This window comes from Chrysemys picta, chromosome 14 (assembly GCF_011386835.1).
Source record: "Chrysemys picta bellii isolate R12L10 chromosome 14, ASM1138683v2, whole genome shotgun sequence".
Classification (NCBI taxonomy): domain Eukaryota; kingdom Metazoa; phylum Chordata; order Testudines; family Emydidae; genus Chrysemys; species Chrysemys picta.
Genome location: NC_088804.1, coordinates 42,550,277 through 42,565,381, shown reverse-complemented (window position 1 = coordinate 42,565,381; position 15,105 = coordinate 42,550,277). Strand labels below are relative to the sequence as shown.

The 15,105-nt window shown below is 49.4% G+C and overlaps 1 protein-coding gene across 17 annotated transcripts in view; it reads right to left on the bottom strand.

The window, feature by feature from the left end:
* The window catches only part of TANGO6 (transport and golgi organization 6 homolog), a 94,827-nt gene that overhangs the window by 56,792 nt on the left and 22,930 nt on the right, over positions 1-15,105 (bottom strand). For 15 of the 17 annotated variants that reach the window (XR_010592633.1, XR_010592634.1, XM_065567397.1 and 12 more), the window contains 5 exons: positions 14,826-14,962; positions 13,377-13,539; positions 10,525-10,607; positions 1,888-2,000; positions 362-538 (listed from right to left, as the gene is read on the bottom strand). Coding sequence is in view for 15 of the 17 variants with exons in the window: in XM_065567397.1 (XP_065423469.1) it covers positions 362-538; positions 1,888-2,000; positions 10,525-10,607; positions 13,377-13,539; positions 14,826-14,962 (673 nt within the window). In the remaining 2 variants the exon portion in view is untranslated. The remainder of the gene's footprint in view (positions 1-361; positions 539-1,887; positions 2,001-10,524; positions 10,608-13,376; positions 13,540-14,825; positions 14,963-15,105) is intronic. The other 2 variants (XM_065567399.1, XM_042852051.2) reach the window with 1 other exon arrangement.

Here is a 15,105-nt window from a genome sequence, read left to right as displayed (position 1 = left end):
TGGTTTTGTAGGTGTATCAGGGCTAAAAGTCTCCTCCAACTTCACACCTCATTGCTCCAGCAATGTTTGGCTCAGTTTGCCTGTAAAGTTGAGGCCATCCAGGAAGTTTCACCTGCTAGAGTTTGGCACTCAGTCCAAGTCAATTGTCCATCCCTGCCCAGTGGTGACACTCCACAGGGATTACAGCATCCCAGCTCCCCCCACCCCCCACTTTCATATTCTGCACGTTGTGGAACTCTGCACGCGCACCCCTTACTGGCGGAGCCAAAAAACAGCCCGAGGTGTTGAATGACGACAGTTGAAGGCACGCCAGGCAGTGAGTGTAAGACTGCTAACGCAGTGTCACAACGTAATCTCTTACCTGATGGTCTCTTTGACAGTGATCATGGCACCACCTCCACCAGCTACTTGAAACTGGCACAGCGGATGGAGAAACTGCATGGTTCTACCCAGTCCTGCAAACCCTTCCAGCGTGGAGAGCGCCACCTCTCTCTCTGACTTCTCCAAGACCCATAATAAAATCTCCTGGCATGGTGAGCTATCAAGAAAGAGAGGCCATGACAGAGTCCATCTTCTACCACTGGCATGGTGCCTTGTAACAGACACATGGAGCAATGTAACAATGATGTTTTGTGAGCTCCGATACACAGCAAACACCATCAGAGCGAGCTGGTGGCACCGGGAAGATGGCAGGTGACCACAGACACACCTTGGAAGGTTCCCGCTGTGCAGTCTCACAGATACAGTAAACCCCAAGGAGGTGACAGCTCTTTATGTGCGCTTATAAGGCAGCTGCAAGGCATCACAATGGCTTCTCCTGCTCCTCCACAGTTCAGATGTGAAAGGATCTGGGTCGTTAAAGATTTCAACCCAGCAACGAATGGAGAAGCCTGACCGTGTGAATGAAAGTGAATATGCACAATAAAGACCACCTCCACACAGACCCCTCGTGGGATTAGTGGCTGCTGGGCCTGAAGCCTGCCTGCAGTCCCACTCAGTGCACAGAGTTGTTCCTGCACCCAGGCATCAGAGGAGGACATTGGGAAGAGAGTGAGGTGACAGATAGCCTGTAACTCAGTAACGATTGCATGAGCTCCACCTTTCATGAAGGTGCCAGATATTCTGGAAGATTGACCAGTGCCGGGCAGCTGCAGTTCGGTTACGTTTGCTGAATTCTGGGAAAGATACAGCACCCTGGTAGCCCCACTCTCCCTGCAGCTGGTTTAGTTGGTTGTTTTCATTCTTTTAAGGAGGTTCCCCTGCACCTTTGAAATGATTAATGTCGTCTTTCTGCTGGCAAAGGCTGTGTCTCCAGAGAGCTTTTCGTCAAAGCCCTTGTGCCCCTCCTGGGATTAGTAATGGTGGAAGGGCTTGAGTAAACCTCCTGGCAACGTGTTTCTCAAACTGTTGTCTAACCCTGCTCGGAGCAGGCCGAGAGGAAAGTGGCAAACACACCAGCAGCTGGTCTGCACTCGTGCTGCCCGCACTGTACTGGTGCTACTCCAGGGGTGGGAGAACTCAACAAAGAGCTCAGTGTGAACAAAGCTACAATGGTGAGGAGAGGAGCAGGTCCTGTGCACCTCTGCAAAGAAGGGAATCAGCTCAAATGGGAAACAAATGACCTTTACTTCAAACAGCCAGTGGAGCACAAGGACATTCAGGTCCATATACTGGAATTTATTTAAAGTTTTCTCCAGTCCCTAAATCCCACCTGCACACAAAACACCCCACACCCAGCCAAGCCCCTCGCTTCACACACACACACGGCTTTCTGCTGTCCCTGGGCAACCACGATCTCTCCTTCCTACTCAGTTCCACATAGACCAGACAGTGAACTAATTACACCCCCCACTTTACCTAGCAGAAGAGTTTTGCCACATGCCTTACCGTAAGTGAGACACGTTCTGCTTGGTGAAACAATAGAGAGAAAAAATCACTCCCAGAGATGGCTGCAAGGATTCCAGTAACATGTCAGAGGGCTCATTCCCAACCACGTACACCTATGGAGACAGAAGGGTCAAATGTCTGCCTGGAGTGCAGAGGAAGGGAAGGGTGAAAGGCACATGCATGCCTGGTAGGGACTGATTTCTGAACATATACTGTGCAGGTTACTGCTCCCAGCCCTTCCAATTCTGAGTCCACATCCCTTGATCACACCAGACTCCTGTTTGCTATTAAGCACTGAAAGCAGCCTTCATCAGCACCATCTTCTCCAGAGTCATCTAGGAACTGCCAGAGCTAGCTACAGTAGGGCTTCATGCTATTCGTATATTACAGCCAGTTACTCAGGACAGCTATCACTCAGGGGTAGGGGATTAACACTACAGACTGCAGGATTTGAAGTCTTTATAAACACACTGCCCAACATACCCAGAGTCAAATTCCCACTGTTAGACAGATCAGTCCCTCGAAAGCGAAGGCTGGAAGACAGCTGGGCTGCTATGTGCTGAGTGAGATAGCCAAGGAGAAGGCAGAGGGCCCGTGAGACTCTGGCTGCTGACAGGCAGCACTTTGAGGAGACTTCAGAGTGACACACTCTCCTCCCTCCCTTTATTGCCAAAAGGCACCTACCCAGAGCTCTATACCCCGACCATAACCACCCTCAGCACCCCCAGTTACCAGCCACACAAATCACCCCACATCTCCCTTCCCTGCCCCAAAGCCCAGGGAGAGAGATCCTGAAAATTTACACGTTTGTTTTGAACTATTTCTCTAAAAACCCTCACAAGATGGCTGCGGTTAAAGCAATAACTCTACAGACACCCAGTGCAGAAGGCTATAACAAATAAAAAGCTCTGATGAGTTACGATTTCAGAGTGCGCATTTCTTAAGGTACATTTCAAATTAACAGGTGTGTGGGTTTGTTAAACATGTTTTTTACTGGGGAGGGTGCCAGGAAGAGGCAAATAAAATATCAACCCTGTTCGCAAGCTGTTTGAATGACCTTCCACTCAGCAGGCTGGGAAACCGAGCCTGCTTGGAGGATACTGTTCCTTTAACCAAACTATTCTCCCAGCTCCAGATTCCCTGGCAGCTGGAGGGCAAGCAGCAGTTCCTAGAGTTGGATCTAATCTCAGAGCGCACTTTCCAGTGTTGCTATTGCCTGTCAGATGCAACATGCCAGCCCAGAGGAGAGGGCAGTTTAGGTGAGGAAGGAGGAGATTCTTTGGATAATATATTGGCCTATTGTTTTGATGCAGAGTGTTTTGCCCATGCTAATCCCTGTGGGGCCGTGCTTCCTAACCAGCATCTTTGGTATACAAAGCCTTCCTGGTGAAGCCCCAAGGAGCATTTCCCACTCTAGCATCAAATGATACTTGCTAGGCAAAAAACCTGCACCCTTGCAAGCAGAAGTCTCTGCTGTTAATCTCTCTGCTGCCAGGACTAAAGCACATTGCCATTAATGAGGGATCCACCCTGCACTCCAGAAGCATTTCCATACTGAACACCAGCCACAGAGTAACCCCCTGACTGGTCTCTGCCTGCCAGCTAGTTATAACTGGTCATTACTACCCAAAACGATGCTCCAATCACAGCGTTTAAAACAGGGGTGGGCAAATTTTTTGGCCCGAGGGCCACATCTCGGAATAGAAATTGTATGGCGGGTCACGAATGCTCACAAAATTGTGGTTGGGGTGCAGGCTCTGGGGCGAGGCCAGAAATGAGGAGTTCAGGGTGTGGGAGGGGGCTCTGGGCTAGGGAGTGGGGTGTGGGTGAGGGCTCCAGCTGGGGGTGCAGGCTCTGGGGTGGGGCTGGAGATGAGGGGTTTGGGGTGCAGGAGGGTGCTGCAGGTGAGGATTGAGGGATTTGGAGGGCAGGAGGGGGATCAGGGCTAGGGCAGGGGGTTGGGGAGCAGGGAGAGGCTCGGGGCGCAGGCTCCGGGCAGCGCTTACTGCAAGAGCAGCGGCATATCCCTTCTTCGGCTCCTATGCACAGGCGCGGCCAGGTGGCTCTGCACGCTGCCCCGTCTTCAGGTGCCATCCCTGCAGCTCCCACTGGCTGTGGTTCCCAGCCAATGGGAGCTGGGGGGGGGGGGGCGGCGCTTGGGGGGGGGGGGAGGGGCAGCGTGCAGAGCGGAGCCCCCTGGCTGCCCCTACATGTAGGAGCCAGAAGGGGCCATGCCAATGCTTCCATGAGCCACGTGGAGCGGCCCCAACCCTGCTCCCCGGCTGGAGCAGGGCAAGCCAGCAGGAGCTTGAGGGCCGGATTAAAACAGCTGGTGGGGCGGATCCGGCCTATAGTTTGCCTACCCCTGGTTTAAAAGCTCAGACTGCCAAGGCTTCTGCCAAAGATCCAATCACTAGCTTCTTGCAGTTAAACTCCATTGCTCCAGACACTGCCCTTTTAGTCCGGAGCTTGGGACTCACAGCAGAAAGCAGGTTCCCCCGACAGGACACGTGGCTAAGCCTCAGGCCTGGCTCACTGCAGACTGGTAACAGTCTGAGATGAGTTTGAATCTTGTTTTCTGCCAGACCCAAAGAGGCCATTTGCTGTTGTGATCACACCTGGGCTGAGCCACTAGGGCTTTCCTGTTCCACACCTTCCGACACCAACCTGGGGGGCTAAAGGACGCCCGTGGGGCTCTACACTGCTGCCTCTCTCACCATTCACACGGCGCAGGTGCTGCCGCCATCAATTACAGGTCTCAGCATGGAACGCTCCATCTCGATCCAAGCACTGCCCTGCATGCGTAGACTGTGCAGGCTGCAACTCAGGCTTCTGGCAACGTGGCCATTTGCCCCTTTTACCCTCTCTGCAGCATTTCATTGGGCAGAAGTGACATGTGGGAGGAGGGGATGAAGACAGTAAGGGTACGTCTACACTTACCGGAGGGTCCGGCGGCAGGCAATCGATGTTCTGGGATCGATTTATCACGTCTGGTTTAGACGCGATAAATTGATCCCGGATCGATCCCGGAAGTGCTCGCCGTCCACGCTGGTACTCCAGCTCGGCGAGAGGAGTACGCGGCATCGACGGGGGAGCCTCCCTGCCGCGTCTGGACCTGCGGTAAGTTCGGACTAAGGTACTTCGAATTCAGCTACGTTATTAACGTAGCTGAATTTGCGTACCTTAGTCCGAAGTGGGGGGTTAGTGGGGACCAGGCCTTTGATACCTGCCCAACCTCTCTACCACATCAGATTTCTGGACATAGTTCTGCGCAAATGGATGCAATTTACCTTTAACAACCTAAGAGAACACCACAAGGGAAGGTTAGTTCCTCTCCACAGCCATAGCCCGGAGACCTGCATTACAGACCACCACACCCAAAGCCACCAGTACTCCAAAGAGCCCATCTGAATCCCTCGGATAGCATTCATCACAGTGGCACTTCAGTTAAGAGGCAATCGATGCCACTGAGCAGTTTTCTAGCAGCAGCTTCAAGAACAATCAATCATTGGAGGGAGGAGCGCCACATCAGACGCTGAGTCTGCACTGTCCTCCCTGCCCGCTGAGATTTCTGCATTAACATTAAAGACAGTCAGTTATTGGGAAAAGCCGACAGGGACAGGGGTAGGAAGCTCATGTTTCCATCAATTTTCCTGTCCTCTTGAGTTTGCCTGATCCCCTATCTCTTATAACCTGAACCAGAGCGCCCCCTGTGCTTTGGAGCAGGAAAACCATCCTGTTCCAGGGAGCTTTGGTAGCACTTGGCACAATCACCATTAATTTTGGCCAGCTCATTCTCCTCCTCTTGATCTACACCATGCAGCAGCCGGTGTTGAAAGCACATTAGTCAATTACACTGCTTGGTAATGATGCTGAAAAATGGGTGATGACTGCTGACCAGATTACTTGTCTGCAGTCAGGGCCGGCTCTGGAATTGTGCCACCCCAAGCACGTGCTTCGTTTGCTGGTGCCGGTCCTGTCTGCAGTGCTGAAATTACACAACACAGAGGAATCCACATGTTGCAGAGTAAGATGAAGCCCATTGCTTCAAAGCTGAATTTAAATTTAGAATTAAGCGATGACTTTTTCCTTTGCACATGGGACAGCATCTTACTTACACTGAGGATTGCTCCAAGGGGATCCAATGGGATCAGGAATCTGGAAAGCACTATACTATTGACCTCCCCCCTTCTCTGACTTCTGTCGTCAAGAGAAAACGTACTGACAGTGGCAGAGATGAAGAGAAGTTTATGTTTCTTTCTCACTATTCCTTCAATGTTTTGAGAGGTACTACCCCAGATGGAAGGAATGCATCATGAAAAAGAGGAATTACACCCATACTTGTTTCCTGCCAAGCATTGGGTAAGCACAGATGGTAAAAGCTAGGTTTTGTGGGAATTAAGATCTGTTAGCCCTCTTGTGGGAAGGTTAAAACTGGGAAACCCCTGACAGATTTCAGCTTGACAAAGACACAATAGAAATGGAGATTGCTCCCAGCCGCTAGAATGAAGCTTTAGACGGAGTTTAAAGTGATTCACTTCTATGTTTTTGGAACTACTTCCACTGCAGATCTTTTTTCATGATTTTAAGGCCAGAGGCAGGGCTGGATTTAGGGGCAGGCAATCCAGGTGACAGCTTAAGGGGGTGCCAGGCTCGGGGGCCTGTTTTTGTTGTTAGTGGCAAAAGGGAAAATAGAACATTTAAAATAAAACGTTCCAGGTATTCTGTATGTGGATTCATTTTTCACTAACTTCCTAGAACGTTCTAGACCTTCGTAGAATCTCGTGGAACCTTCCAGACTTGCAGAACTATATTTTGCTCGAACCTCCTAAAACGTTGTCAGCCATGTCCTCGCAGGTATATAAGGGGCAGGGTGGCGCCAGTCAGTCAGTGAAATACAAGAACGAACTGAAGTTAAGTGACAGCCCAGTTGCGATATTGTGAACCTTGTTTTAGTGTGTAATTGTGAAAGTGTACGTGTGTTTTAAGACTTGACGAGTAAGTAGCGACTAATAAAGGACATATTTAATGAGACATCCGAGCTATCTATCGAACCTCTATCTACGCAACAAAAAATACTGTTACTCCTTTTGCCAGGCTTAACACGTAATGTCTGATGACTTTCTAAGACTGCTGAACACAGACTTTTGCTCTCCCTAATACGGTCTGTTTTCCCCAGTAGAAAATAAAAGGTGCCCCGGAAGAAGCCTTCAGGAGCTCAGCATAGGAAGCAAAAAGCTCAATTGCAATCTAGTTTGCAGCAAGGGGCAAATTTGATAGGAAAATATCTGAAACAAAACAACAAAGGGTTAACATTCTAAGGCTGTCACCTACTGTAACGCTATTTAATACTGGTCCACCCAATATTGGTGCACAGTTCAATCTCTTGATGTTAGTACATTTCAGTTACTCTGAAAAGTAAAAAGTTTCTCTGAGCTTAGAGGAAACAATTTTTTATTTGCTTATATATGGCATAAATAAATATAGGGTTACAGATCCTAGTGTGCAAATCATCATCTTATAATGACAGGGATAAATCATGCATTCAAAGAGTGCATCAAAGTTGTGAAATAGGCTACAAATGCAAAAAAAAAAAAAAGTATTCAAAAGTTTAACAAATGAAGGGGAGGCACTAAAAACACTCCTCACCTGGGGCACCAATTGGTCTAGGGCCAGCCCTCCCAGAAGGGACCATTGTGATCATCTAGTCTGACCTCCTGCAGAGCACAGGCATAGAGCCTCACTCAGGGAGCTCTGTATCGAGTCCATGAATTCTGGATGAACTAGAGCATCTCTTCTAAAAAGAAACATCCAATCTAGATATACAAACTCCCAGCAATGGTGAAACCACCACGTCCCTGATCAGTTCCAATAGTTAATTACCCTCATTGTAAAATATTCACACTTTTTGAAATACTCAAGTTTAGTTCCAGGGAAAGGTATCAGATAACAGCCCTGGAGACGGAAGTTTCCTGTTTATCCATGAAGAGGAGTGACAGAAACAGCTCAAGTTTCCCCACACGTTTCACTCCATCCATATGCCTCAGTCCTGATTTGGATGGCAAACGTCTTCAGGAGTGAGGAAAGAATTGTCCCCATAGAACGTTTGGTGCCACTCCTGAGGCTGCCCACACGATCACTGGCAGGTGTCAGTTGTGAGGTGGGCGGCTGCACAGTAAAACCTGGAGACATTCACTCCACGCAAGTTTCCAAACAGCGGCCAGAGGCAATGCACTGGTCACTTCCACCCTAGGAGAGATCCTACCAGCAGCTGCAAGAATCCGGGAAAGCAACTCAGTGCCTCAGTCCTTTTGGGGACAGCTGGTGTTTGCAGTGTACAGAAGGCTACATGGCATATGTACTGTGTTTACATCTGTCAATGAGAACCTGAGCATGACCTTGGGTAGGGGACTCAAATCTGAGCTGAAGGGTTTAGGTATTGGATACGTCCTTTGAAAGCGAGATTTATGATAACCCCCAAATTAGTTAGCTATGCTAGCTTCGGCACGCCCAAACTGAGCCAGCTTCCCCCAGAACCCAGCTCACCCCCATCGTCCCAAGCAAAAGACTGAGACGACGCCGACCGCAGTTGCCAGAGGTAGGTGATGCTGTAGCCTTCTTTTCCTTTTTCCAGCCCACTCTACCAGGGGCACTTAGACAAGCATCCCTGGCCAATAAGTCACTCCATCAATTCTTCATCCAAGCTGGGTGTCTCATTTCCTGACTTTGTACACCCTAATGCAACACTGGGCAGCCAAAAAGAACAGTGTATCCTTTGTGGCTGAGCGGTGAGGTTTCTTTTCCTCACACCTCCTAACAGGCTTTACCTCTGTTTTGTAACTGTATTCAGCCTGACAGTAAGTATAACAATAAGTATTTCTGTTCTGTATCTGGGTAAAACAGATGATGTAGTCATAGCACACGATGATGTGAACACTCTTTCCATTCCTCCTGGGATACTGGTGGATGTTAAACAGCAGCTACTAAAGTTAGACATTTTTAAAATCAGCAGGCCTAGATAACTTGCATCCAAGAGTTTTACAAGAGCTGGCTCAGGAACTTTCTGAACCATGATGTTGATTTTCAATAAGTCTTGGAGCACTGTGGAAGTTCCAGAAGACGAAGAAAAGTAGCAGTCTCCCCTCTGTTGTACCTGATACAGGGTTATTCTATGGACTTGTCTACATGAACATGAGTTCGCAGCGAGCTAAGGTGTGAATCTACCCTGCTGTAGTCTGCCATAGTATGCCCACATCTTGAATACTGCGTGCAGATGTGGTAGCCCAATCGCAAAAAAGATCTATTGGAATTGGAAAAGGTTCAGAAAAGGGCAACAAAAATTATTAGGGTTATGGAACGGCTGCCATATGAAGAGAGATTAATAAGACTGGGACTTTTCAGCTTGGAAAAGAGACGACTAAGGGGGGATATGATAGAGGTCTATAAAATCGTGACTGGTGTGGAGACAGTAAATAAGGAAGTGTTATTTACTCCTTCTCCTACCACATGAACTAGGGGTCACCAAATGAAATTAATAGGCAGCAGATTTAAAACAAACAAAAGGAAGTATTTTTCCACACAACACACAGTCAGCCTATGGAACTCCTTGCCAGAGGATGTTGTGAAGGCCAAGACAATAACACGGTTCAAAAAAGAACTAGATAAGTTCATGGAGGATAGGTCCATCAATGGCTATTAGCCAGGAGGTGAAGCGATGGTGTCCCTGGCCTCTGTTTGCCAGAAGCTGGGAATGGGCGACAGATGGATCACTCGATGATTCCCTGTTCTGTTCATTCCCTCTGGGGCATCTGGCATTGGCCACTGTTGGAAGACAGGATACTGGGCTAGATGGACCTTTGGTCTGATCCAGTATGGCCACATAGACCTTGCTGAAGCACGTAAGCAGTTTGAAATGCACTTTGATCGAGTCCCATTTCAAAGAGGATTAGATCAAACTGTTAATGTGCGTCAGCAGGGTCCACACAGACAGCCTGCTGGAGGCTATGGCAGGGTGGATGCACAGCCCAGCTTGCAACAGACTAATTGTTTACATAGACAAGACCTTATGGACTCCTCCCAGGAGTGCCGGAACCTAGGTAGAAGTGGTGGGGCCACGAGGCCCCGCCCCCAGCCAGGCCAGATGCTGGAACCAGCTGGGCAGTGCTAAGAGCCACCCAGGGAGCCTAGGCCGCTGTGGGGAGACTTGGACCCTCCACCTGCCCAGGGTGGGGAACCGGGGGGCCTACCTCAGCCCTCCCCACGGAGAAGAGGCTGGTGCCGCTGGCAGGGGCTGCACTTCATGGCGGGGAAGCTGATCACCTTATCTTCCCTCATGCAGCCCCTGCCGGCACCACTCTGTGCCTACCCGAGGCTTGCAGTTGGGGAAGGGGGGGGTAACGCAGCCCCCCGTCCCTTTAAACTATGCCCATGTTAAAAAGTGGGTGGGCCTGGCTCCCCTGACTCCGCCTTATTTCAGCATTGAGGCTGCAGTGGAGATTTTGTTCTCTTATAGTTTAGAATATTCATCTAAGTGGCTCAGCAGGTCCCAGACTTGAAGACTGACTCCTGACATACAGTTTTCTCTTCAATCCTCAGGCAACAGCTACACATATTAGAGATCCAGATGAAATACCGTACCTTGAACACATCTTCCACGCAGCGGCTGAGCTCTGCCTCTTTCACCAGCACAGTCCCTGCAGGTAAGTCTTCCATTGCCAGCTCTAAAAAAAACCCAGAGCATGAGCATCAAGACTCTGCTGCCACATGCACCTTCACTGAGTAGCCTCCGGGAGCAGGAGAGTGACACTGTCTTGGCACATTGCTACAGCACCCAAAGCAGTTTAGTAGAGCAGCACTGGAACATGCATGTGCAAATAGGTTATAGAATAATAGATGGAGGGAAGTGAAGAGTTAAGGGTGAAATCAGCAGTCCCCAGGTCTACTCTACAAAGTTAGGCTGACATAAGCCACCTTGATCTAGTTGCACATCTAGTTGATCTAGTTGCACTTAAATTGGTCTCCAACTAACGTAAGCGCTCCATTACACTGACATAGTAACACCACCTCCCCCAGCGGTTTTAAGCCGTGTTGAGGTTGATTCAACATGAGTGTAAACACTGCGCTACCTATGTCGACCCTAACAGTCCTCCAGCAGCTGTCCCACAATGCCCAACACTGACCTCTCTGGTCTCAGTTGTGAACTCCACTGGCCAGGGGTCATGCAGACCGGAAGGCTCCCCCCCTCCTCGTTAAAGCCCTGCAAATTCTTGAAATGCCTTTTCCTGATTGCCCAGAATGGTGAGCACACCTAGCAGCTCTCCATTATTGCCGCAACTGCCCACACACAGAATCACAGGGCTGGAAGGGACTCGAGAGGTCTCTAGTCCAGTCCCCTGCACTCATGGCAGGACTAAGTATTATCTAGATCATCTCTGGGATTCCACAACCTCCCTAGGCAATTTATTCCAGTGCTTAACCACTCTGACAATTGGGAAGTTTTTCCTAATGTCCAACCTAAACCTCCCTTGTTGCAATTTAAGCCCATTGCTTCTTGTCCTATCCTCAGAGGTTAAAGAGAAGAATTCTTCTCTCTCCTCCTTGCAACAACCTTTTTTGTACTTGAAAACTGTTATGTCCCCTCTCAGTCTCTCTCTTTTCCAGACTAAACAAACCCAATTTTTTCAGTCTTCCCTCATAGGTCATGTTTTCTAGACCTTTAATCATTTTTGTTGCTCTTCTCTGGACTTTCTCCCATTTGTCCACATCTTTCCAGAAATGTGGCACCCAGAACTGGACACAATACTCCAGTTAAGACCTAATCAGCATAGAGTAGAGCTGAATAATTACTTCTTGTGTCTTGCTTACATGCTCCAGCCTGGAGTAGACAGGAGAGATTGGATCCCCTGAGCCTGTGGGGAGAGGAGGCTGTGCAGGCACTGCTATGGACCAACCATAGAAATATCAACATCTACAAACAGATTGCACGGGGATGCAACAGTCTCTGCACACTGCTCCTGCCTGCAAGCACCACCCCTGCAGCTCCCATTGCCTAGGAACGGGGAACTGTGGCCAATGGGAGGTTAGGGGGCAGTGCCTGCAGAGGTGCATTGGCCCCTTCCGTAGGGTGACCAGATGTTCCGTTTTTAAAGGGAAAGTTCCGTTTTTTGGGACTTTTTCTTATATTGGCACCTATTACCTCCCACCCCGTCCCTTTTTTTCCACAGTTGCTATCTGGTAACCCTATCCTTCCGGAAGCAGCGTGGGGCTGGGGCAAGCAGGGAGCCTGCCTTAGCCTTGCTGCACCACCAACCGGGAGCTGACCGCAGTAAGTGCCACCCAGTAGGAGGCCGAATTCCAACCCCCAGCCAGCACCCCAAACCCCATCCTGCACCAGTCCTGACCCCCTTTCAGACCCAGCACCCTGTACCCCCTCCTGCACCCCAACCCCTGCCCTATCCTGGAGCCCCCTCCTGCACCTAAACACCCACCCAGAGCTTGCACCCCTCACCCCCTCCTACACCCCAACCCCCTGCCCAAGGCTCAGCCCAGAGCCTCCTCTCACACTGCGAACCTCTTGCCCCAGCCCAGAGCCCTAGGTGTTCCTGATTATGAGTTTTTGCTGATGTTATGGCTAGGAGCTACTTGCTGACGACAGGAAAATTGTTCATTTGCAAGGGTTACTACGAGTTATGTGCTTTGTTTTGGGCAACCTATAAAAAGATAAGTCAGAATATGTAAATTGGAGAAGTTTTTCTACTTGCTCAGAGGCTGACAACCCACTCGCCAGCAGCTAGGAGGAAGGGTGGCCACCAGAAACCTGCCACTGACCACTCGACACCACCTCAGACTTTGGAAGTAGCAGAAGCTCTGCCCCTTGAGTCATTTACCAGTGTGGTAGAGATTGAACAAAGCACTGCAGAACATCATGTAGCCTCTGATAGCAGGTGACTTAGCACAGGAAGGTATCATCCATCTCACTAGCACTGCCACACTAGAAACAGACTGCGCTCCTCCCCCCACCACTTCCCACAGCAAAAATCAGGCCTCCATGCATGAGAGGAGCTGATTTCGGAGAAGGAAGTCACTCCTCAAACCTCTTTAAGAATGGAACATATGTAGCTATCACAGGGTGGAATCCGAATCTGGGACACGTGTCTCAAATACAATCCACCCAGCTGTTCCTTAAGCAGCACAACCAGAAAGAGGCAGAGGTCTCAGCGGGCTATAAAAACAAAGTGCTCCTGAACCAACGCCTCTTTCTATATGTTCCAGTTTGAGCCTAGACACTGAGCAGCCAGCTAGTCAATCAAGAGGAACCCTTGATGGAAGGACCGGGACCCCGGATCTGCAGAGATTACTCCAAGGGATTCGTTTCAGGGGGATGAGCCCACAGATGTATGACAGAAAGAGAAACCAGTCTTCCCTTCTCAAGTGAGAGGGTTTGCCTGATATGTTATAGGACCACATGACCAAGAAAGATGGACCGTTACCTGCCATATCCCAACATTGGAGAAGTGGTGCTAGCATGGGACGGAGCAAATATTTCACTGCCAGCTGAGGGCGTTCTCTGGCCATGGTGAGAAGGGCAGTGGTGGCAACTCTCTGGAACTGGTGTGCTGTCAACTTATCCTGAATATGCAATAAGTCTAGAATCTGGAATGTAAATTACATATACAACACAGGTCAGGAAACAGAGAGAGCAGCTAACTTCCAGCCAACAGATGAGAATGAGGAGCCCTATTCACTTCATTTCAACTGAGCGCCAGGCATGAGGAGACATCTCAGCTCGGAGTCTGGCGGAGGCAGGGCTCCTCCACAGTATGTGCTGCAGTGAAGAGTGGGGGAGGAAATAAGGGAATTTTTTTCTGAGATGAGCCAGGACACCAACACCTGCAGCAATTTGGGGGGCAAGGGCTGAGAAGCAGCAAGAGCTCCATGGGGGAGCATTTCTTAAATTCTAGTACCTGTTCATAGCTTGGCAATGCTGCCTAGAGAGAAGGCATCAGGCTCTAGGGGTCTATTCCAGACTCTTTACTTCCTGACTGTACGGTCTTGGACAGATCTCCTAAACTCTCTGCACATCAGTTTACCCTCTGAAGTGGGGTAATGCTTCACAGGCTTGTTTAAGGTTTAATACACATTTACAAAGGGATTTGAGACCCTTAAATGAAAGAAGATACAAGAAGAGCATGTGATTCACAAAGGAGAAGGCAGTTTGGCCAGCTAGGATCCTCATGTTGAAGACATGTCATCAAGGAAACACAAGGGCCCATGGACAGCAATCAGCAAGAGAAATGCTCAGGAGGACACAGTAAAAGTAGAAGAGAAATTGTTTGACTTATCAGCTAAAACAAATGCCTATCAGCCTAGGTCAGAAAGAGCCTGTAACAGAGCCACGGGTTCCCCCCTACATTGGAGCATTGGGCTGCTCTGTTGGGTTACCCCATGGTCAGAGCTAGAACCGCACATACAATGCAGGGTAATGATTGCTAACTTATGCTAGCCGGTGGATCTCATTAGCTCCACCTAGGCTGTAAGAGGGGCTGTAACTTGGAGTTTCTCTAGGACAGAGGGAACTAGGAGCTAGGACAGAAGAGTTCCTGAAAGGTGAAGCTGAAGCTTATGTGTTATTTGTTTGGTTATTTAAGGGGCACATAAAGCCAAATCCTGGAAAGGGGGTAAGTTTAGATGATCTATGGCGTGTACACACACAGCAGGGTGGGAATTTCTCCTGTTTACAGATCCCCAGTCAAATCTCCTCCAGTTCGGCCCAGTATGTTCTGTACTGGATCACACTCACAACACAGCCGTAGTCACACTATCCCCTAGCTAGGGAGGCAAGGATAATTCATACTGAGAGACTATGGGCTAAGCACACAATCCCCTGCTCATGGGCACTGCAGACATGCTCTGGTGAGAATGGGGAGTGAAGGGCATACCTGTGGGCACACCTGTCGGTAGTAATCCTCCAGGGACAGGGATTGCTGAGGACAGGAGGCCAAGATCCTAGCAACCATGTCACACTTTCTCCAGTCTGCAGCTGCTGCTTCAGCGCCGCTGCCACCAACTGCCCCGGCTGAAAGCAAAGGAGAGCAGGACACAGACCCCATTAGACTTGGGCTTTCCAAACAACAGTTCCGTTTTTTCTAAAGCCAGACGTTTAAAGCTAAATTTCAGATTTTTGTTTTTAACAATCTCCTCAGCCCAGGCATCTTTCAG